We start from the raw sequence: 25,309 nt of genomic DNA on the forward strand, positions 1-25,309 counted from the left end.
ACTATCAAAGTTTAGGCTAAGGCTTTCTGTCCACTGCCTTATCCCTCAAACAGTGTCAATTTGCAATGGGGAAATGCTGGGGATAAGGCTTGTCAATTCCAAGATATGCCATGGCAGGATGTCTACTCCATGTTCCACAATTGGAACATGAGTGGGCTGGACCTGAATACCAACAAGCTGAAGAAACTCAGCTATGAGCTGAGAAATCCAAGATACAAACTCTAAAACTTTATGTGCAAATCAATAACACCTGTGAGGATTCTAAAGGCGCTTGTCCTGGTCCTTCATGGTAACAACCAGCTGACCCATCTGAACTTGGGTTGTTTTGCCCATGATAACTTTTAGGACCTTGAGGCACTCAGCATGCAACCTCAAGTATCTGTGGTTTGCATCATATGGCCTCACCTCCATGGTTTGTCACTGTGTCTTTCTTGAACTCAGCAAGTACTCCAGTCTGTGTTTCCTCAGCCTGTGGGACAATGATCTCTCTTATACTCTTATATCGAGGTGAGAACCTTCTGATGGATGCATGTGCCCTGAAGGAGCTCCCCCTGGAGAAATGCAACCTGTCAGGGGCCAGCTCAAAGCAGCCTGTCTTGATTCTCACCAGCACCCAGAGAACAGCTCTCCTGTGCCTGGGATTTAATCAGCTCCAGGACAACAGTTTTAAGGAGGCTTTATGCTTCCCTGAGTCAGCCTAACTGCCATAGAGAGATTGGTTATCTGCTTCTGCCTGCTCAGTGCACCCAGTTGCAGGTACCTGTCAGTCACTTTCTTCCAGAACAAGAGCCTGACTCACCTGAATCTGTGGAACAACCACCTGGGCGATGAGGGGGTGACATTTTTTAGGGTGGCCCTGTGTCATTCAGACTGCAGCCTGCAGAGCCTGGATTTGTCGCAATGCTCATTCACAGCAGAGGGCTATTGGGTGCTGGCAGCTGGCGATGCCCTCGAGGACAATCCCAGTGTGAAAGTTTTGGACTTCGGGAGAAACCATGTTCAGGATGACAGAGGGAAATGGATGTGCGAGGTTCTGAAATGTTGGAATTGTTCACTGAACACACGGGTTGGAGAAATGCAGTTTGACTTCTGCTTGCCGCCAGCATCTCTCCTCAGGTCTCAGAAGTAGTAAAAGCCTGGCTAAGCTGAACCTCCTAGGAAATTACTTGGGGCCTGAGGGCATCAACACACTGTGGAAGTCCTTGCAAAAATCAGCATGCAAACTGCAGAAACTTAGGCTGGAAAACGGACTTATACCATCTAGTGAAAGGGAAGTTGAAGGAATTACAGGAGAAGGCATGTTTTCTGAGAATCTTGTGTAAGTGGGATTTTCATTACCATGAAGATAAATGGTAGTGGTGATCCAAGGATGAGATGCTGCCGCTTTCTTGGTGCATAACCAGCAGGAGGTCCTCACTGACATGTTGTTCAAGTGTCACTGTTCATGGGACCAGTGGGATGCCACCTGTATTGTTTTTCCACAGTGTGTGATAGATAGTATATCAAATATCCAATCTCCAGAATCCTAATAAAATGTGGCATTTGGCCCTGAAAGCATAAATTGGCTTTAAGTGTTTTTGGTCTTTCTTGGTGTAATGTTTTTAATTAGGGGGTATATTACAAAGATTCAATAAAGCAAAGGGTATAAAAATAGTGCATTGGCTTTTTAAGGGGGTACTCCTTGGCAGAGAGAACTCTGCTGCTTTTCATACCCAGGTTTTATGTGGAGGTTCCTTCCAGGATCTTGTGCCCTGGACTTTGTACTAGGATTCCTAACACAGAGGTCACACAGGAAAAAAAAAAAAGGCATTCAAATTAGAAAGTAAGAAGTAAAACTGTCATTATTTGCAGACATGATACTGTATATAGCAGTGGTTCTCAACCTTCCTAATGCCACGACCCTTTAATACAGTTCCTCATGTTGTGGTGACCCCCAACCATAAAATTATTTTCATTGCTACTTCATAACTGTAAATTTGCTGCTGTTATGAATCATAATGTAAATATCTGATATGCAGGATGTATTTTCATTGTTACAAATTGAACATAATTAAAGCATAGTGATTAATCACAAAAACAATATGTAATTATATATGTGTTTTCCAATGGTCTGAGGCGACCCCTGTGAAAGGGTCGTTCAACCCCCAAAGGGGTCACGACCCACAGGTTGAGAACTGCTGGTATATAGAGAACTCGAAAGATTCCAACAAAAAGCCATTAGAACTGAAAAATGAATTCAGTAAAGTAGCAGGATACAAGATAAATATCTAGAAATCAGTTGTATTTTCATACATCAATAGTAAACTTTCAGAAAGGGAAACTAAGAAAACAATTTAATTTACAATTGCATCACAAAAAATAAAACATCTATGAATATATTTAACCAAGGATGTAAAATACCTGTACTTGGAGAATTATAAGACACTGAACTGAAAAATAGAAGATAAACCTTAGTTGAAAAATGTACTGTGTTCATGAATAGGAAGAGAACATCATTAAAATGTCCGTTCTCCCCAAGGAAATCTATAAATTCAAGGAACTCCTACCAATGGTGTATTTTAAAGAACTAGAAAAAAATACTTGAAAAATTTATATGGAATCACAACAGACCACAAATAGCCACAGCAATCTTGATAAAGAATAAAGTTGAAGGAATCCTGCTACCTGACATTAAACTATGCTACAAGGTAATCAAAACAGCATGTCACTGGAAAACAGACATATGGATCAATGAAACAGAATAGAGAGCCAAGAAATAAACCCATACCTCTATGGTCAATTAATTGTAGACAAAAGAGACAAGAACTTACAATGGGTGAACAGAGCCTCTTCAATAAATGGTGTTGGGAGAATTGGACACATATATGCAAAAAAAGGAAACTAGACCCCCTTCATACATCATACACAAGAATATATTAAAAATGGACTAAAGAACCAAATATAAGATTCAAAGCCATAAAAATACTAGAAGAAAACATAGGTAATAAAATCTCTGATATTTCTCACGGCAATATTTTTTCTGATATATCTCCTTGGGCAAGAGAAACAAAAGAAACAATAAGCCAGGGGGACTACATAAAACTAAAAAGATTTTGCCCAGCAAAAAAAACCATCATCAAAATGAAAAGACAACCCATTGATGCCCTGGCTGGAATGGCTCAATGGTTGGAGTGTCAGCCTGTGCACTGAAGGGCATGTACCTGGGTTGCAGATTCCCTGCTCTGCTTGGGCAGTATGGAAGGCAACCAATTTATGTGGCTTTCTCAGGTCAATGTTTCTCTCTCCCTTCTCTCTTTTTCTCCTTTTCTCCCCTACATTCCATTCTCTCTGGAATCAATAGAAAAAATATCCTCTAGTGGGAATTGAAAAAAACAAACAAATAAAAAACAATGCACTGAATTGGAGAATATATTTGCCAATGGTACAGCTGATAAAGGGTTAATGCCTAAAATTTATAAATAACTTACACAAAGCAGCAACCCCAAAAAACAATCCAATTAAAAAATTGGCAAAGGACCTGAATAGACACTCCTTTAAAGAGTACATGCAGATGGCCAATAGACATATGAAAAGATGTGCAATGTCATTAATCATCAAAGAAATGCAAATTAAAACCAGGAGCTATCACCTCACACCTTTATGGCTTTTATCTCTAAATCAGCAGACAACAAATGTTGAGGAGGATGTGAAGAAAAGGGAACCCAGTTTGTGGGAATGGAAATTGGTGCAGCCACTGTGGAAAGCAGTATGGAGTTATCTCAAAAAGTTAAAAATAGAACTGACTTATGACTCAGTGATTCCACTTCTGGGTATATAACTGAGAAACCCAAACATACAGTTACCAATATAATCCTAACATCTGTGAATGGAGATGTGAATATTATCTTACATCTCTGAATCATTCTTCAGGAAAATTTCAGCACTTTTAAATAAGGCTTCTATAATATTTTCCAATGTTTGCAAATGAAGCCACTATGATATGATTGGAAGAATGAAAACATTTCTTTCTCTATTACCATCAATTCCCAGATTACAGTTACTTGACATACAAATATTTACAACAAATTAAAAAGTGTTTTGCTTCTGTCATTACCACTATATGAAATATAATGACACACTATGTGTTTTTTAAGATAGTTGTTGGCTGTTTTGAAGTATATTCTGAAACCATCCACTAAAGCAGTGGTCGGCAAACCGCGGCTTGCGAGCCACATGCAGCTCTTTGGCCCCTTGAGTGTGGCTCTTCCACAAAATACCACGGGCGGGCACGCATGTACAGTGTGATTGAAACTTCACGCCCCTCCCCTCAAAAAAAGAAAAGAAACTTTGTGGCCCATGCACAGAAGTCGGTTTAGGAGTACCCTAATTAAGTTAATAGCAATGTGCCTACCTATATAGTTTAATTTTTTAAAAGTTGGCTCGCAAAAGAAATTTCAGTCGTTGTACTGTTGATATTTGGCTCGGTTGACTAATGAGTTTGCTGGCCACTGCACTAAAGGGTCCTGTTATTATTTTCAGTAGCGTAGTACGTGGGTGTGTAAATCACTACCTATATCCCCTCTATCTATATAAACATACTAGAGGTCCAGTGCACGAAACTCGTGCTGGGGGCGGGGGGGTGTCTCTCAGCCCAGCCTGCATCCTGTCCAATCTGGGACTCCTTGAGGGATGTCCGAAAATCTGGGACTGGTGGCTCCCAACTGCTCACCTGACTGCCCCCTAACCACTCCCCTGACAGCCTGCTCACCCCCTAACCACTCCCCTGCCAGCCTGATCAATGCCTAACTGCTCCCCTGCAAGCCCGGTCCCCCCAACTGCCCTCCCTTGCTGGCCTGGTCACCCCTAACTGCCCTCCCAAACAGTCCTGGTCTCCCCTAACTGCCCTCCCCTGCTGGGCTCGATTTTCCCCAACTGCCCTCCCCTGCCAGCCTGGTCACCCCTAACTTCCCTCCCCTACAGGCCTGGTCACCCCTAACTGCCCTCTCCTGCTGGCCTGGTAGCCCCCAAATGCCCTCCCCTGCAGGCCTTGTCCCTCTCAACTGCCCTCCCCTGCTGACCATCTTGTAGCAGCCATCTTTTGCAAGGGTGTGATGGTCCATTTGCATATTACCTCTTTATTATATAAGATTTGTAGTATTTCTTGACTATTGGCATGTGTGTTAAATGTTTTCCTTAAATTACAGTAGAGAGCCATTTGTTGCCTAAATTAGAGTGATATATTAATTTTAACATTTTCTGTATATGAGTGGTTCCTAACATTATCTTTCATCAGAGTGTTTATCTTTTTATAAGGCAAACAAGTAAAATAGAACATATGATCACTATATTTGATGGTACAATTTTGCAGCCACTGAAATTACAATTATTTTGGTTTTGTTTTCTTGCTTAGTTTGGTTTGCTGTTTTAGTTTAAAATATTTCATGTATACATACATAGTATATAAAGAATGTCTTCAACCTTCAAAGAAAATAAGATAACTAAAATAGCTATTAAATATAAAAACACTTTTCAAAAACATTTATCTTTATTGTTGAAAGTATTTACAGATGTCCCCTATTTCCCCCTTTGACTCCCTCCACCTGTAACCCTCTCTCCAGGACTACCACACTATTGTCTGTGTCCATGGGTTTTGCATACATGTATATGCATATAAATTCTTTGGTTAATCTCTTCCCCACCACCACCCCCTTCCTGCTGAGATCTGTCACTCTGTTCCATGCTTCCATGTCTCTGGATCTATTTTGTTAATCATTTTATTTTATTCATTAGATTCCACATACAAGTGATGCCTTGTGATACTTCTGTTTAAAACACTTTTGGGAGTAAATAATAAGCCAAGAGCAAAAACTGAAAATTAAACAACTTCCCTTTTATGTTTTTGGAGATGATGTTCATTTTTTTCTGTCTGTATTATTTTTTGTTGTTTTGAAATTTGTTTTCTTCATTTTCTTTTTCAATTATAGCTGACATTCAATATCATTTTATATCAGTTTCAGGTGTACAGCAGAGTAGTTAGACACTTACGTAATTCATAATTGATAAGACTAGTACCCACCTGGCACCATACATAGTTATTACAGTATTATTGACTATGTTCCCTAAGCTGTAGTTTACATCTCTGTGACTACTGTGAAACTTTCAAGTTGTTATTCTAAATCCCTTCACCTTTTTCACTCAGCCCAGCAACCCCACCCATCTGACAAACAAGAGTTTGTTCTCTGTATCAGAGTCTATTTCTGTTATGTTTGTTTATTTTGTTCTTTGGATTCCTTTTTTTTCTTTTTTATTGTTTAAAATATTATAAATAGTAGTACATATATCTCTTTTTTCCCCCATTGACCTCCCCCCAACCTCTCCCATCCCCTGGCACATGCCCTCACCCCCCTAGTGTCTGTGTCTATTGGTTATGCTATATGCATGCATACAAGTCCTTTGGTTGATCTCTTACTCCCCCTCAAACCCTCCCGTGTCTTCCTACTAAAGTTTGACAGTCTGATGCTTCTTTGTCTCTGTATTTATTTTTGTTCACCAGTTTAGGCTGTTTCAAAATCTTAGCTATTGTAAGTTGTTGGGGTTTTTTTCTTTATTGATTAAGGTATTACATATGTGTCCTTATACCCTCATTGCCCCCCACTCCCTACTCATGCTCTTACGCCCCTGGTGTCTGTGTCCATTGGTCATGCTTATATGCATGCATACAAGTCTTTTGGTTGATCTCTTCCCCTTACCCACACCCTCCCCTGCCTTCCCTCTGAGGTTTGACAGTCTGATCAATGTTTCTCTATCTCTGGATTTGTTTTTGCTTTTCAGTTTATGTTGTTCATTATACTCCACAAAGTGAGATCATGTGATATTTATCTTTCTCTGACTGGCTTATTTCACTTAGCATAATGCTCTCCAGGTCCATCCATGCTGTTGCAAATGGTAAGAATTCCTTCTTTTTACAGCAGTGTAGTATTCCATTGTGTAGATGTACCACAGATTTTTAATCCACTCATCTGCTGATGGGCACTTAGGCTGTTTGCTATGAACATAGGGGTGCATATACAGTGGGGCCTTGACTTACGAGTGTCCTGACTAACGAGTTTTTTGAGATACCAGCTGTCTCTCGGCAAATTTTTTGCATTGAGTTGACAGAGTAATTTGAGTTAACAAGCTCCTTAACGAGCTCCTTAACAAGCTTGGTCTCGGAACGAATTAAACTCGTAAATCAAGGCCCCACTGTATCCTTTTGATTGGTGTTTCTGTTTTCTTGGGATATAATCCTAGAAGTGGGATTACTGGGTCAAATGGAAGTACCATGCCATTTTGATTACTATAGCCTTATAGTATTCTTTGATATCAGATAGCATGACACCTCCATCTTTGATCTTCTTTTCAATTTTTCTGTAGCTATTGGGATCTTTTGTGGTTTTGTGTGCATTTTATACTTATTATGTATTCTAGTTTTGTGGAAAAAAATTGTATTTTGATTAGGATAGAATTAAAATTTAAGATTGCTTTGGGCAGTGTCGACATTTTAAAGATGCTAATCCTTCCTATCAATGAGCATGGTATATGCTTCCATTTACTTGTATCTCTACTTACTTTCTACAATGTCATATAATTTTCTGACGCTGGTTACCTCCTTGATTAAATTTGTTCTTATGTATTTTTGATGCAATTGTAAATGGGATTGTTTTCTTAATTTATTTTCTGATGATTTTTATTGGTGTATAAAAATGAAACTGATTTCTGAATATTGTGTACCCTGCTACTTTACTAAATTCATTTATCAGTTTTAATACTTTTTGGTGGACTTTTTAGGTTCTCTACATGTAGTATCATGTCATCTGTAAATAATGACAGTTTTACTTCTTCCCTTCCAATTTGGATTCCTTTTATTACTTTATTTATTTATTTTATCTGAGTGTTGTGGGTAGGTCTTCTGATGGGGTTTACTTTTAATCTCCTTACTACCAAGACTACATCATCATCCACTTCTTTTTGGCCAAAGATTGGGTTTTCCATTTTCATAGCAAGATTTCAAGGGTAATGTTTTTGCTTAGTTTCCTCTTTGTGAAAATTTCTACGTCTACCAAGTTAGCTATTAGGTTATTGCTTGTTATTATTTGTATAATAGATTTATACAAGATTAATGAATTCATATTATATTTGTAAAAGCAGACACATGTTTTCTTAAGTAAAATCCTGTGACTTATTTAGAGTAATAAACATATAAAATGGCAATGTAGAATGGACTTCTAGATAAAAATACAACATATAAAATATATTTTTGGTAAACCAATATAGCTTCATATTTTACCTAGTTGGGACTTTATCAAATAACCATTTATATTTGGGTGTAGAAATATTGGCAGAAATAAACTTAATGGATTTTCTAGTTATAATCTATAATAATAAAAGCCTAATATGCTAATTAGACAGGACAGCCGAACGACCTTCTGGACATCATTCCGGACGAAGCTGCGGTAGCAGGGGCCAAGGCAGAGGACCGGGCAGGCAGAGGAGTTAGGGACAATCAGGCAGGCAGAAGTGGTTACGGGTGATCAGGAAGGCAGGTGAGTGGTTAGGGACAATCAGGCAGGCAGAAGTGGTTACAGGTGATCAGGCAGGCAGTTAAGAGCCAGCAATTTCAGATTGCAAAAGGGATATTCGACTGCCTTTTTAGGCCCAATCCCGCAGGGATTCCTGGGAGATTAGGCCTTCCCTGCAGGATCGGGCCTAAACCGGCAGTCAGACATCCCCTGAGGGGTCCCAGATTACTAGAGGGTGTAGGCCAGACTGAGGAACCTCCCAATCCGTTTCACGAATTTCGTGCACTAGGCCTCTAGTCACTTATAATAAAAATCGAAAATGAGCAGTTTCTCTGTGTTTCTGGTTTTCTTTATTAGTCGGTATCTATTCTTGTGAAAGGAAGAAATACTAGAAGTTAACTCATTCTAATTTTAACCCCTTCCATTTAACATTTTCAAAGACACTTGACATTATCCTTCAAGGAAAATCTGAGGTTCTTGGACTCTACTACTTTCTGAGGATAGAACTTGAAAATGGACATTTTTTTCTAATATAAAAGTTCTAGAGATAATTTTTACTTTTTCAGAGCTTGATAATAAATATGGCATGTGGTCATGTTAATCTTAATAATTTTTTATTAAATGAAACTTATAAAGAATTGAGAATTTGGTCCCAGAATTTGAATAGAAACTATATGTATAAAAGGCTAATATGTTAAGTGTCTGACCGTCTAGGTAATGACGTCACATAGCAATGTCCAACTTCCTCTTCCTAGCAACTAGCCTCCTTGCACTCTCTTCAGCCCAGGAACACAACTTGCTTTATAGTCAGGTGGAAACATTTCCCACTGTAACCAAATGTCTGTGAAGTGTTTTCCTGTGCCTCATCTCATTTGATCCTCACGGAAGTCCTGGAGTAGGTAGATAGGACACTCGGTGGAATCCTATTTTCTTTTCATTAGCTTGGAAATAGAGATTTAGAAAGCTTAGAAACTTGATCTGACTGAAGAGAAGTAAGAAATGAAATGGTGGACCTTGGAAATGACTTCAGGTTTTCTCACTGCACAGAATATAGTCAAACACTACTACAGGTAAAATATTTTACCCTTTGTTCTCCCTGTGTGATCTACAATAATAATCTGCTTCATGTTGATATTTACTGCTGTGTTGCTGACAATTACCTGAAAGACAAGTTGGGGTGCTTCACTGGGCTGGAAAAAGTTTAGCTAAATGAGAAAGCAGGTATAATTAAGCAAGCTTATCCTATCTAATAATAGAAAACATGGTAATTGATCGTACCTTTGCTACGCCTCCCATTGGCTAACCAGCGTGATATGCAAATTAACCGCCAACAAAGATGGTGGCTAATTTGCATACTGCAGGCAGGGCAGGCCAGCGCCAGCCGCCATCTAGGCCCCCATGTGCTGCCTAAACCGGTCCCCAGCCAGGACCCCTGTGTGTGGCCCTGGGCGGCTGGGACCTCCGTGTGCGACCCTGGGCGGGTGGGACTCCTGTGTGTGGCCCTGGGTTATCGGGACCCCCGTGTGCTACCCTGGGCAGGCAGGACCCCCATGTGCGGTCCTGGGGGGCGGGGCTTGGTGGCACGATTGGCCCAAGGAAGCCCTATTCTTGCAGGGGTTGCTGGGGGCCCAATCAGAGACACAAACATGCAGGCCCAGGACCCAGCAGCCCCAAGCCCTGCCATCACGGTCCTGGGGCGCTGGGGGGCTCAGAGACACAAACCTGCAGGCCCGGCACCCAGCAGACCCAAGGCCAGGGGGGCCCTGAACCCAGCAGCACCAAACCCCGCCACCACAGTCCTGGGGCTGCTGGGGGCAGGATCAGAGACACAAACCCACAGCGGGGGCTGGCACCCAGAAGCCCCAAAGCCCACGACCTCGGGTCTGGGGCTGCTGAGGGCAGGATCAGGGACACAAACCCTGCGAGCCCTGCACAGGACGGGTACTCTGCTCCAGGAGAAGTGCTTTTCCTCCAACCCAGCTCTCCCTGGGAGTCCGGCGTGGAGGGCATTCTCCCTGGGAACCCGGAAATCTGCCTCTGGGGCGACTGTGCAGCAGCCACGCCTGGTGAGCCATGGAGATGTGTACACTGGCAGAGGCCACGCAGCTGCCATAGTTGAAGTCATCCTTGATGTAGGAGCGGGGGTAGTAGGGATCAGAGTGGGCCAGGTTGGCAATGGAACCCCAGCTCGCCACCGAATGACTAGAGCAAACGGTCCTCAGTCACTTCCTGAGCAGCAGTCAGCCCCGACCGGGGATCAACCCGAAACCTAAGTAGGTGCCCTGGCAGAATGGAACCCAAACCTTTGCTGTAGCAGAGGAGCTCCGAACCACAGCAGGGGCCAGGGAAGCTGGCAAGTGCAGTGGTGGTGGCAGGAGCCTTCGCGGCAGCACTAAGGAGCAGCAAGCCGAGCAGTAGGAAGCAGCAAGCAGGTGGGCGGTAAGGAGGGAGGGGTCCCAGACTGCGAGAGGGCACAGGCTGGGCTAAGGGACCCCCCACCCATCCCCAGTGCATGAATTTCGTGCACCGGGCCTCTAGTTCTATTTCAAAAAAGGCTAAGTTGACTTGCACATGCATAATACATATAAAGCTCTCACTGGCACTCATTGCATGCGTGTGTTTCCATCTGTCATTGTCGATCATGAATTTGGTTAACACTTCTATTATAGAGATAGGGCAAATAGCGATATTAAAATATTACTTCTAGCCCTAGTCGGTTTGGCTCAGTGGATAGAGTGTCAACCTGCAAACTGAAAGGTCCCAGGTTTGATTCCAGTCAAGGACACATGCCCGGGTTGTGGGCTCAATCCCCAGTGGGGGACTTGCCGGAGGCAGCCAATTAATGATTCTCTCTCATCATGGATGTTTCTATTTCTCTCTCCCTCCCTCTTCCTTCCTCTCTGAAATCAATAAAAATATATTTAAAAAATAAAAATAAATAAGTAAATAAAATATTTCTTCCAATTGATTTCCTTTCAATGTGCCCAAATTTGTGCACCAGGCCACTAGTATTTCTATAATTTTCTATCTTAAATCTCAACAAAATTAGAAGTCAGAAAGATATAAAGCAATAGACTGTGCATATTATAAATCCAACATTTATTAAAATTAGAATCAATCTCCAACTATATACATATTAGTTTTAATAATGGCATATATAATTTTAAAGAGCAGATGAGTAATAACAGCATAATTCCTTACTACCTATAAAGTAATGTCCCTAAAATTTTCATTCTAGAACAGGGGTGGGCAAACTTTTTGACTCGAGGGCCACAATGGGTTCTTAAACTGGACCGGAGCGCCAGAACAAAAGCATGGATGGAGTGTTTGTGTGAACTAATATAAATTCAAAGTAAACATCATTACATAAAAGGGTATGGTTTGTTTTTTTTTTTAGTTTTATTCATTTCAAATGGGCTGGATCCGGCCCGCGGGCCGTAGTTTGCCCACGGCTGTTCTAGAATAATTATTTTGAGTAAGATATAAGAAGAGACATTATATTAGGCAGCTGAGAATATTAGTGGATGAATGAAAGATCACAGTAACTTTTAAAAAACAATAAAGATAACATTAAATACAATATACTAAATCAGTAGCATTGTATTTACTAACTGATTTGATAGAGACTTTTTATTATCAACCTTGCTTATATTTTCAATGAATTAATTATAAATTTGTTTTCATGTATTTCAGATTATGTACATAAAAATAAAATTTCTGCCTTGAAATCTATTCAATTGCTAAAGTATTCTTTAAATTTTCTGTCTCAAAAGATAAAGTCACATCAAATACTATCATTGATTCCAGCCCTAGGCAGTGGTGTTCTGTGGTTAGAGCACTGGCCCACACACTAAAACATTTAATCCTAATTACAAAGGTTTGTCCTCAATGTGTATTCCAAAGAATGAAATGCTAAGAGACATATAAAACAGAATAAAGAAGACCCACAAATGATGATAGAAAGAAATGAACACAGGTATTCTTTGAAGACTGATTATAAGTTTTCAAAAATCACTTAGATGAAAGACCACAAACTTAAATCAACAGATTTAAGAAGCCAAGAAAACCTCAAACTAAAAGTGAAAGCAAAACCCATACCTGAAAACATTATATTGAAGCTGTGGAGTATCAAAGACAAAGAGATTTTAAAAATAGCTGGTAGAAAAAAGAAATGCACTTTAAAGTGTGAGACTTTGAGCTTACTTCTCTGCAGAAACAAAATGGTGATCTGAAGATAGTGGAATAATATCCTTATGTGTTGAAAGAAAATACTGCTAACCTACAATCCTATGTACAAAGAAGTATTCTTTAAGAATGAGCTTAAAATATTTTTATAAAATCATATTAGAACGTTCACTAAAGATATTTTTAAATGATATACTTCAGGCAAAAGGAAAGTGATCACAAATTTGGAAAGTCTATGATGAAAGAAGGAAGTACTCTAAGGGCAAATAAGCTAGCATATACCTGAATAATTCTAAATAAAAATGCAGGTATAAAATTACTATAATTTCCAATAATTTTAATAAAAAGAGAGAATTAAAATTCATGGCTTGGTAGCAAATATTAGAATGGGAATAAATAAGCAAACTCTTCTAAGATTCTTATTTTTCCCAGAAGGATGGTAAAAGTATTAATCAATGTTTTTAGCTAACTTAAGATGCATGTTGCATGCTCTTGGATAATCAATAAAATAATAGAAACAGAGTAATTAAATTCACAACTAGTAGCAGGAAAAACTTTGAAATAACGAAGTAATCCATCAATCTAAAATAAGACAATCAAAGAAAAAAACAAAACAAATAGAAAGTACAAAATAAGAAGGTTCATTTGTATTCAAATATACCAGTAGTTATAGTAAACGTAAATGAATAAAGTGCCACGAGTTCTGAGTGAAATAGAAAGATCATCAGACTTTTTGGGAAAAATAGAATATAATCACATGCTAACTCATCTATATTTCTCTGAATACTTCCCCATCTCTATGTCTCTATATTAGTTGCATGAACTAATCCCCCTACCTGGAATGTCTGCTCATGCTTACTAACCTGATCGTTTTCTTTCTATCCGGAAATCACAGCTCTAGTGTCACCTTCTCTGAGATGCCTTGCTGAAGCACTTGGGAGGTCAGTCCTCTGAAGTGTTGTTCAGTTCTTTACTTTCTACCCTAGAATAGTTTATTTTACTTCAGTTTTATAAATTAGCTATTTATATGTCTGCCTATTTTATTAGACCATAAACTTATAGGCAGACAGGATGTTTTTCTAATCATTCATATTTTTTTTAATTCTTAGCAGTTATATAGGAAGAACTAAAAACATTAAATTCAAGCTCAGCCAGTGTGGCTCCGTTTGTTGAGCATTGTCCCATACACGAGGAGGTTGCCCTGGTTGCAGGCTCGAGTCCCAGTAGAAGATGTGCAGGAGGCATCCCATCAATGTTTCTCATCGATGTTTCTCTCTTCCTCTCCCTTCCTCTCTCTGAAATCAAAACATTTTGAAAGGAAAAAAACACACATTACATTTATGAATAAAACTAGAATTAGAAGGACAGTTTAAAGATATTTGTTGAAAGAAGCTTTCAACAAATAATAGATTGGCAGTGAAAAGAACAATAGTATAAAAAGTATATGGAATAACAGGAAAAGAATATGAGACAGGGAACATTTGGTGTGGTAGTCCTAAAATCTTTTAGTGTCTTGCTGGAAGGGATAACAGGTAGAGCTGTACAGTTTTGTATTGTACAGCTCAAGAGGTTGCTATAAATATCTAATCAAGGACTTGATTGTGTAGTGCAGTGCAATCCTGAGTGGTCACATACAATTTCTTTAATTAAATAAAGCCCATTGTTAGCACCCAGAAATAATTGTCATTAATCATGACCATTTGGAGTCATTAAGAAAAGGACTATATTTTGACTACTCTAAATAAGGAGAGAAGTATGTAACACCTTTTAGAAATCTTCCTATCAAAAACAAATATATTAGGTATGAATGTAGCAAGTTTTAATTACATCGAAAAAAATCACAGTTAAGCCAGATAAATGAACATGTTGCCATGGGTTGAAAACCACATTCACTTGTAGTACAATGTGTAAAGTTTGCTTAAGGTTTATACTTGATATTATGACTGGCAGTCAAATAAATTCAGGACAAATAATTTATAAAATAAATGTGTATACTTGTGTTACCTAATTTATTAAAAATGGGTATCCGAAGCTTGGGGACTGAGTCTCACATGGAAATAATTACAATTCACCAATATCTTCATCTGCTTCAAGGTTTCATACTAGCTTGGAGACTCTGAATTTTATATTCATAAGAACATCATTTGGTTTCTGACAGTATAATCCAAGCACAGTCATGACACTCTTTTCTGGGAGGCAGCTAGAAAAACAACAAAAATTAAACAACCAAACTCAGTTAGTTTTACCAGCTTATGCTTTTTATCATCTCTTTTAAAAAAATATTTATTTTTGAGAGTGTCACAACTGTCTCCCCTTATGTAGTATGTGTCCTATAGGGGCAAGTGGTCAGTTTATTTTCTTCATTAGATTCCTTATTTGTTTATTTAGACTTTTAGATTCAGTTGTTGATATATATGTATTTATTGCCTTCTTCTTCTTCTTCTTCTTCTTCTTCTTCTTCTTCTTCTTCTTCTTCTTCTCTCTTTCTCTTCTTTTTCTTCAAGAATATCATTCAACATTTCATGTAATACTGGTTTAGTCATGATGAACTCCTTTAGCTTTTTCTTATTTGTGAAGCTTTTTATCTGAACTTCAATTCTAAATGATAGCTTTGCTGGGTAGAGTAATCTTGGTTGGAGGTCCTTGCTCTTCATCAATTCAAATATTTCCTGTAAATCCCTTCTGGCCTGCAAAATTTCTGCTGAGAAATCAACTGATAGTCTTATGTGCACTCCCTGCTTTTCTCTTGCTGATTTTAAGGTTCTCTCTTTGTCTTTAACCTTTGGCATTTTAATTATTATGTGTCTTGGTGTTAGCCTCTTTGGTGTTAGTCTCTTGTTTGGGACTCTGTGCTTCCTGGACGTGTAAGTATATTTCTTTCACCAGATAGGGGAAGTTTTCTGTCATTATTTCTTTTTGTTTTAACATTTTATTGATTTCAAAGAGGAAGAAAGTTGGAGAAAGAGATAGAAGCATCAATGATGAGAGATAATCATTGATTGGCTGACTCCTGCATGCCCTACACTGGAGATAGAGCCCAGAGCCCAGGCATGTGCCCTGACCAGGAATTGAACTATAACCTCCTGGTTCATAGGTCAATGCTCAACCACTAAGCCACACCGACTAGGCTATTTCTTCAAATAGATTTCCAATTTCTTGCTCCCTCTCTTCTCCTTCAGGCACTGCCATGATGAGAATATTGGTACGCTTGAATATCTCCCAGAGGCTCCTTATACAATCTTCATATTTTGGATTCTTTTTTTCTTTTACTCTTCTAATTTGGGTGTTTTATACTTCTTCATATTCCAAATTGCTGATTTGATTCTTGGTGTCCTCTACTCTACTGTTGATTCCCTGTAAATTATTCTTTATTTCAGTTATATATCCTTCATGTATGACTGGTTCTTTTTATGTTGTTCATGTTCTCATTAATTTCCTTGAAAATCTCACTAAGTTCCTTGACCATTGTTTTGAACTTTGTATATAGTAGTTTGCTTGCTTCCATTTCATTTAGTGCTTTTTCTAGATATTTCGACTGTTTTTTTATTTGTGACATGTTTCTTTGTCTCTGCATTTTGGCTGCTTCCCTGTCTTTATTTCTATGTGTTATATAGAATTGCTATGTCTCCTGGAATTTATAGAGTGGCCTTGTGTAATATGTGTCCTGTAGGACCCAGTGGCTCAGCCTCCCCAGTCACCTGAGCTGGGCACTCTAGGTGCACTCCTGTGTGGACTGTGTGCATTTTCCTGTTTTTGTTGAGCCTTGATTTCTGTTAGCATCACTTGGAGGGATTGACCCCCAGCCCATCAGCTACATGGACCAGCTGCACTACAGTGGAAGAGCTGCTGTGAAGGAGACATTCCTATGAAGCAGGACTTGCTTCAGTGGGGATTTGGTGCTCACTGAGTCTGCCGCTTGAGTGTGTTTCTCATGGATGTGGTAGAGTTGTAATCTTGCATTGTTTGAAGCTGTTCACTGGGTGCACTGGCCCTGGGGCCTCCCAGGAGATATAAAGTCAGCCACTGCCTATGCCCTGCCTTGGGCCACGCATCATGAGTTACAGAGTGATCTGCAGATGGTTGCTACTTGTGTTGGGCTTAGAATTGCCTAGGAGAGGCCAAACTGTGAACCATGACAAGCTGCTGCTAGTGCCAAGCCTGGTACCACCTATTGAGAAGTATGGGGCATACTGAGGACAGCTACTACTTGCTTTAGAGATTATAGGAAAGTATGAAGCCTGAGCCAATACAGGCCATTCATATAGAAAAACCACTCCAAACAGCGTGATTGGGGCTGCAAATTGGATGGGGCAGGATCTCATGGAATCATCAGGGCCTGACAGACAGTGTGGGCCAGGTTGATGGGACTCAGCTATGGTTCCTGCCAGTTAGCTCTGGGTGGGCGGAGATCTCAACAGAGGAAGGATGACCTGTGTGAGCACCTTCCTCTAGGACAGCGGTTCTCAACATATGGGTCGAGACCCCTTTGGGGGTCGAATGACCCTTTCACAGGGGTCACCTAAGACCATCGGAAAACACATATTGAACATACAATTACATATTGTTTGTGTAATTAGTCCCTATGCTTTAATTATGTTCAATTTGTAACAATGAAAATACATCCTGCATATCAGATATTTACATTTTGATTCATAACAGTAACAAAATTACAGTTACGAAGTAGCAATGAAAATAATTTTATGGTTGGGGGTCACCACAACATGAGGAACTGTATTAAAGGGTCGTGGCATTAGGAAGGTTGAGAACCACTGCTCTAGGAGAAAGCTGCTCCCAGTTCCTGCCCTGATGCCTGACAGTTTAGTTCCTCCCCATATGGCCCTGGATCCCTTCAATCTGCTGTCCCAGCACTGGAGTTCAGAGGGAGTTAGTCCAAGTAAGTTTGTGCACAGGCCCTTTAAGAGGAACTGCCTAGGAATCTTACCAACCCTCCTATCTCCCTCGGCCTCATTACCCTCTGGTTTTTACAGACCAAAATTACAGGGACTTTCCTTTCCAGCAAGAAACCCTTGATGAAGGGCTGGGACTCCTTGCTCCTAACTGGGACCTCCACAGCCAAGATATCCCTCCCAATTAAAAAATAAATAAATAAAAATGCCACATGTGGGTGTTGGACCAGCCCATTCTGTCCTTTCCCAGCTGAAAATCCTGTGCCTAAATATGACTCCATCCACCTCTTATACTCCTTCCCTATTGTTGGATATATTTTAAAATAACTTTTCACAATAAGAATAGCTATTGCCTTACCCTGGCTGGTGTAGCTCAGTTGGCTGAGCATCTTGCCATGCACTGAGAAGTATCTGGTTCGATTCCTGGTCAGGGCACATGCCCAGGTCATGAGCTAGATCCCCAGTTGAGGGTGTACTAGAGGAAGTCAATAGATGTATCTCTCTCATCAATGTTTCTTTCTCCTTATCCCTTTCTTTCTCTCTCTCTCTCAAATCAATAAAAAACATATTCTTTTTAAAAAAGAATAACCATTGCAACATATTTTACCTGTTTTAACATTTCTTTCCTACAGATCCTCCTGCTGTGGAACCAGCATTTTTGGAAATCCGGCAAGGACAAGAGCGAAGTGTCACTATGAGCTGCCGGGTTCTGAGAGCTTATCCCATACGGGTACTGACTTATGAGTGGCGCTTGGGCAACAAATTATTACGGACAGGTCAGTTTGACTCTCAAGAGTACACAGAATACCCGGTGAAGAGTCTTTCCAATGAAAACTATGGGGTTTATAACTGTAGCATCATAAATGAAGCTGGAGCGGGGAGATGCAGCTTTCTTGTTACAGGTAAGATTCCAAATATTTTGTATATATATATATATATATATATGATTTTCAAGAGATCTTAAGCTTATGCCAATATAAGAATGAAAGCATTTTGAAAATTTATGGAGCTTACTATGAGCAGCTCAACTGTTCTGGTTAGAACTCTATTTATTTGTTTTGATGAAAAGTCTATTTTACTAAGTAGTTAAGATAGTTTATGTGTCTATAAATTAGACAGAAGTTTATGTGAATTCAAGTAGAGTTGGTGATAAAGTTAGTTTACTAGCTTTATTTAGATAAAATTGCAGATGTTAATGAATACATATTTTATTCTGCAATTCTAAAATCCCTTGGGAACCAATACCTGTTTGATTTCTTAATAGCAGAAGATTTCTTTCTTTATAATTTGTTCTTAATTATTTATGGTGAATTTCTATTTTGTCCTTGGCTTACTGTAAATTTACAAACATTCAAAGGGAAAGCAGTAAAGTTGTATCGCGTAAAATGAATTAGAAGTATCAACATTTTTATGTTATTATTTTTTAATGTATTAAAAGAAATGTCAAGCCTGTGTTAAATCTCGGTTACATATTTAAATTATTTTTATTATCTATATACCAAAATAAATTTGAGTGTGTTTTTTTGTTTGTTTGTTAATTTTTTTTAATTCTCATCTGAGAATATGCTTTTATTCATTTTAAAGAGAGAGGAAGGAAGAGAGAGCGTGAAACATCAATGTGTGAGAGAGACATTGATTGGTTGCCTCCAGAACAGGCCCCAACTAGAGATGGAAATAACAATCTAGGTATGTACCCTGACTGGAATCAAACACACAACATTTTTTTGATGTATGGGATAATGTTCCAACCAATTGAGCCATCCAGCCAGGACCCATTTGTGTTATTTTTTAGGTAGGGTTGGGGAGTATAGTAAAAAAGAATATAATCATTTTTATTATTATTTTGTCTTAGTTAATATTTTTACAATAGTTGGAGTGTTTATGTTTGTAAAAGAAAAACCAGACATTGTATGTAATCTAAAAAGCAATTGTAAAAATTATGATTAAAGTTTTTTAGACTTCATTACAACTTCTTCATTGGTAATATAAATTTTTATTTAAGAAGATCTTATAAGAAAAATCTCTAACTATTAACTATTTAGACATTTTTGCTTCCTGAAATGGAATATTAGGTAGATAAAAAATAATTAATTGACCAAAGATGTCCTATCTGCTGGATCTTTTTACCTCTTGGTTTCCCAACTCTTTTTATTAACATTCAGTTGAACTTAAAGCTTTTCTACATTGATTCTTAAAATAAACTATTACAATAAAACCTAAAGTTCCTAGGACAATATTATTTACATGGTGATGCTAATTTTTATCCCTAGGAATATTTAAAAGGGAAAATGAATGTAGCCAATTATTCTATAGGATAATTTAAGTGACATAATGTAATTTCATTCATTCTATGTCTATGGATTATTTTATCAAAGCAATAAGAATCACAAAGATAATTGTTTTTTACATATTGATGCAAATAGAGCATCAGCCTTTCTTTAATCTGCCAAACAAAACTGACCTATAAAATTAACTGCATCCCTTTCTCAACCTGTGGAGCATATACACATTCTAATTTTCTTCTATGACACTGTTTTCTAACTTCAGTCTAGTTTGCCTATGCTGACTGCAAGATTTTCACTTGCTCTCTATTATGTGATACAAATTCTATTTTTTGAACTAGAAGACACGCTGAGACCAGAAGGAAAACTAGCTCCATTTTCCCATTTCAGATCCATAGGGTGCAATAAGTAGATTTTGAAAGCTACAGAAAGGAATAAATCTGTTATGGGTTGCCCTACAGAGGGAGAGGAAATGGCCCCATGTAGTAATATGTTTCCAGTGTACATTTTTACTTTTCAGTCTTCAGACCAACCTCATTGTTTCCGTATATTCACATACAATCTAAAATGGTTTTGAAGAAAGAAAGGAAAATGATTGAATTCTAAATACAGTATAATCCAGGGAAATACATTTAAAAACAATTTTATAAAAACAGAGACTAGAAGAAACTTTAAAAGGCCATTACTTCTTCTAAAACATATCAGAAATAATCATTATGGATTTCCTACAATGCAAAACCCTTTGAAACTATAAGGAAGAGTGTGAATATAAACTGTGCAAGGATACATATATTTTGTGCATATACTTTTATCCACAAAACAGATATTTTAAAACAGTTCTGTTTACTTCCTGAGAAATAAATTAACTATGAAAATTTCAAACTTTTATTGTTATAACTTTTTTACTAAGTTAAAGAGGACTCTCCAACTTGTCATGAATGTTATATAGTCCACTCAAAGTGGACTTGCTCTCACTACACATAAAAATGTATAGAATTGAACTAAAAGGCAATAGAAGCCCTCACATTTATTTTAGCTCTCAGAAAATGCTCAAAAGTTCAGATGTGTTTTCTCTATTTATATCAGGTGCGGGTGAGAGTATGGAGGCGGGAGAGTGGGGTTGTGTTCACTGAGAACTCATAGAGGAGTTGAGAATATTTTCCTGTAAAGGAACAAAAAGAATGCATGCAAAGATATTTTGGGAATAGTGATCAACTCAGCTAATAATTCACTGTCCATCTTAGAAAAATATTAATTACAGTACTACAAAATACTGTGTATTTTCATTTATCTTATTCACTGACATTGTTAGGGAGAAGTTAAGCCTAGTTCTTTGTGGCTTAAGTAAACTTTGTGAACTATGGTAGGAACCCAAACACCATTTATCATATTTTTATATGGGAAAAAATTTCCAAGTTCCAGAATGTATGTATACATAGTTAAATGTACTTATACTTGTAAATCATTAAGAATTTGATCAATAGAGACACCCAAGGTCCTGGGGGATGTTGTAAAATGATATAAAATTAGCGTAATTGGAGTTCGAGAAGAAAAGAATTAGAATGGGACAAAAAATGTCAAACCCATGGATCCAAACATATTTTGGTACACAAAGCAAGAAAAATAAAAAGAAATCTATACCTAGGAAAACTATAATTCAATTGTGGATAACCAAAGACAGAAATTTTCAAAGCCAGAATCAAAATGATATTCTGATGATATGCACGACAATTATCCACTCTTTTAGCAACAATATTGGCTAGAAACTACTGGAACCACATCTTTAAATCTTTAAACATCTTTAAAGTAATGCCAGTTTGTAATTTTATATCCAATGAAAGTATACATTAAAACCTATTTTAATATATTTTTTTCTGGAAAATGAAACTAGAGAATTAGTAGTCAGCAAAAGTATACCACAAATTATGGCTAAGAGTATCCTTCATATTAAAAGGAAGGGTTATCAGTGGAAACCAGGGTTTACAAGTGGAAGTATAGGATACTTTCCTCCTGTTTTCTTATAGGAATTTGTGGTTTCAAATCTTATGTTCAAATCTTAATTCATTTGCATGAATTTTTGTGTATAGTGAAAGACAAGGGTCCGATGTTATCCATTAGCATGTCATTGTCCAGTTTTCTCCAAACCATTTATTGAAGAGACTTCTTTCTTCCTTGTGTATTCTTGGCACCCCTGATAAAGATCAGTTGACCTAGAAACAAAGCTTACTGTTTATTTCTGGGCTCTTAACACATACACACAAACACAAGAGAACTTTTGGAGGCAATGGGTATGTTTTTTACCTGGATTATGGCAATGGTAATGTGAGGTATCCATATATCCAACCTTACCATATTGTATATATTAATTATGTGCAGTTTTTTGTATACTGATTATTTTCTATAAGGCTGGGTGATAAATGAAATCAAGCTGATAAGATCCAGAAAATAAGTGGGTAAAGATAAGTCTATGTTTCTATTTTTCTGGTAATTTCCCTAATAAATAGCCAAACAAACAATGGTCAGCAAATTCCAACTTGGGGACCAACCAACTGTTTTCCTCAATAAAGTTTAATTGGAATATAGTCTTCCCCATTTTTTTATATATGTCTATGGCTGCTTTCATGCTACAACATGAAAGGTGAGTAGTTTTAACAATAACCATATGGCTCATAAAACATATACTAACTAGCCCTTAAAAAAAAGTCAGCCAATCTTTGGATTTTAGCAAAAATAATAACACTATAAGTTAGGGTTTATAACATATTATGAACTAAAATGTAACAATAGTATCACAAATAATGGGATTCATTTGAACTATACTGTTGTGGGAAGTGAATAGAGACCACAGAGAATCATGAAGTGTGAAGTGAAATATGTTAAATGGTACAATACTGCCTCTAATAATGACTCTAAATAGAATCAATAAGTTAAAGTTGCATGGTTTCATATCTACAGAAACTTATAAAAAGTTTTTTTAAAAAGTGGTGCATCAAAGGAACTAAATATATTTGAATTTACTCAAAATGACACAGGAAAAGAGCGCTAGATTAACAACAACAACAAAAAAAACAAAACATTGAAAGGAAAAGAAAAAAAAGCATAATGGTAGACTTTCACCCAATTATATCAATAATTATGTGAAAAGTAAATGAAATTAAATAGGACAGGATTTAAAAAGCAAGATATCTCCCTGACTGGTTTGGCTCAGTGGATAGAGTGTCGGCCTGCAGACTAAAGGGTCCCAGGTTCGAGTCCGTTCAAGGGCATGCACCTTAGTTGCGGGCACATCCCCAGTTGGGGTTGTGCAGGAGGCAGCTGACCGATGTTTCTTTCTCATCAATGTTTCTAACTCTCTATTGCTCTCCCTTCCTCTCTGTAAAAAATCAATAAAATATATTTAAAAAATAAAAAAACAGCTATCTACAAGATACACACTGCTGTCTACAAAAAACACACATTACACTAAATGCAAAGACACAAAGAGGAAGAAAGGAAAGCGATGGAGGAATATAAAAACTTTTAAACAACAGACATAAGAAACCTGAGATCCCTATATTATTATCAAACAAAGTGCACGTCAAGCCCTAGCTCATTTTGTTCAGTGGATAGAGTGTCATTCTGCAGACTGAAGGACCCCAGGTTCTATTCCAGTCAAGGGCACATGACTGGGTTGAGGCCTGGATCCCCAGTAGGGGATGTGCAGGAGGCAGCCAATCAATGGTTCTCTCTCATCATTGATGTTTCTATCTCTCCCTCTCCCTTCTGCTCTGAAATCAATAAAGACACATTTTTTAAAAAAATTCTTTTAAAAAAGTGTACTTCAACACATAAAAAAATTTAAGTGCTAACGAGGGACTTCTTATATAATAAAAGGCTAATATGGAAATTGTCCTCTTGACTGGAAGTTTGACCAGGGAGCAGGGCCAGCCAACCACCCACGGCCCACCAATTGCCCATGGCCCCTTCCCCTGGCTGGCCAGAGAGGGCTGAGCAGACCCCACCTGTGCACGAATTGGTGCACCAGGCCTCTAGTTTAATAATAATAAAAGAAGAATTTATAGAAAATACCTAAGAGTTATAAATATGTGTCTCTAATAATAGAGCTTCAAAATTTATAAATAAAAGGGTGCCAAGAAAAATAGGTTATTCCATAAATATAGCTAAAAGGGTTTTTTTTTGTTGTTTGTTTTTTAATTGATTTTTAGAGAGAGAGAGGAAGAGAGAAGAGGGAAAGAGAAAGAAAAAAATAAGTTAATATGAGAAACATTAATTGGTTGGCTTCCATTCAAAACCTAACCTGGAATTTTTTTTTTAATTTTTTTTTTATAGCTTAAAGTATTACAAAGGGTATTACATATGTGTCCATTTTATCCCCCTGCCCTAGAATTTAACACACAACCTAGATATGTGCCCTGACCAGGAATTAAACCCACAACTTTTTTTTTTTTTTTTTTTTTATGTGGGGTATGGAATGACTCTCCAACTAACTGAGCCACCCAGACAGGGCACTAATGGTTTTAACATCTATGAGTATTCAAGAGAATATGCCGAGGCCGGTTTGGCTCAGTGGATGGAGCGTCGGCCTGCGGACTGAGAGGTCCCGGGTTCGATTCCGGTCAGGGGCATGTGCCTGGGTTGCGGGCACATCCCCAGTAGGAGATGTGCAGGAGGCAGCTGATTGATGTTTCTCTCTCATCGATGTTTCTGGCTCTCTATCTCTCTCCCTTTCTCTCTGTAAAAAATCAATAAAATATATTTAAAAAAAAAAAAAGAGAGAATATGTACACAGAAAATTACAAATTTTAGAAAACCTGGATTATACTATCAAGCTATTAAGCAAAATGATATTTATAGATCATTATACTCAAAGTTGTAAACTATATATTATTTCATGTTCACCAAGGTAGATAATATGCTAATCAAACATTTTTATTCAAAGACTAGAGGCTCGGTGCATGAAATTCATGCACAGTGGGCGGTGGTGGTGGTGGGGGGGGGGGTTCCTCAGCCCGGCCTGCAACCTCTCCCAATCCTGGAACCTTCAGGGGATGTCCAACTGCCAATTTAGGCCCGATCCCAGTGGATCAGCAGTCAGACATTCCTCTTGCAATCCTGGACCACTGACTCCTAACCACTCGCCTGCCTGATAACCCACTCTGCCTGCCTTCCTGAGCACCTCTAACTGTTCACCTGCCTGCCTGATCACCCTTAGCTGCTTCTGCCTTGACCCCCTGCTGCTGTGTCTTCATCCAGATGGTGTCTGGAATGACATCCAGAAGGGCTTTTGGCTGTCCAGTCTAACTAGCATATTATGCTTTTATTATTATAGATTATTATAGATTGGGAGCAAGACAAAAATACTCTCACCAATCATGAATATTGTACTGCAGGTTCTTAC

At 38.2% G+C, this 25,309-nt stretch overlaps 1 protein-coding gene across 1 annotated transcript in view; it reads left to right on the top strand.

Annotated features, from left to right (window-relative positions):
* The window catches only part of MDGA2 (MAM domain containing glycosylphosphatidylinositol anchor 2), a 944,924-nt gene that overhangs the window by 791,298 nt on the left and 128,317 nt on the right, over positions 1-25,309 (top strand). Inside the window, exon 9 of the mRNA XM_081087224.1 lies at positions 18,262-18,531. Coding sequence (XP_080943350.1) covers positions 18,262-18,531 — 270 coding nt within the window. The remainder of the gene's footprint in view (positions 1-18,261; positions 18,532-25,309) is intronic.

Source organism: Myotis nattereri, assembly GCF_964212035.1.
Source record: "Myotis nattereri genome assembly, chromosome: 1".
NCBI classification, from domain to species: Eukaryota; Metazoa; Chordata; class Mammalia; order Chiroptera; family Vespertilionidae; genus Myotis; species Myotis nattereri.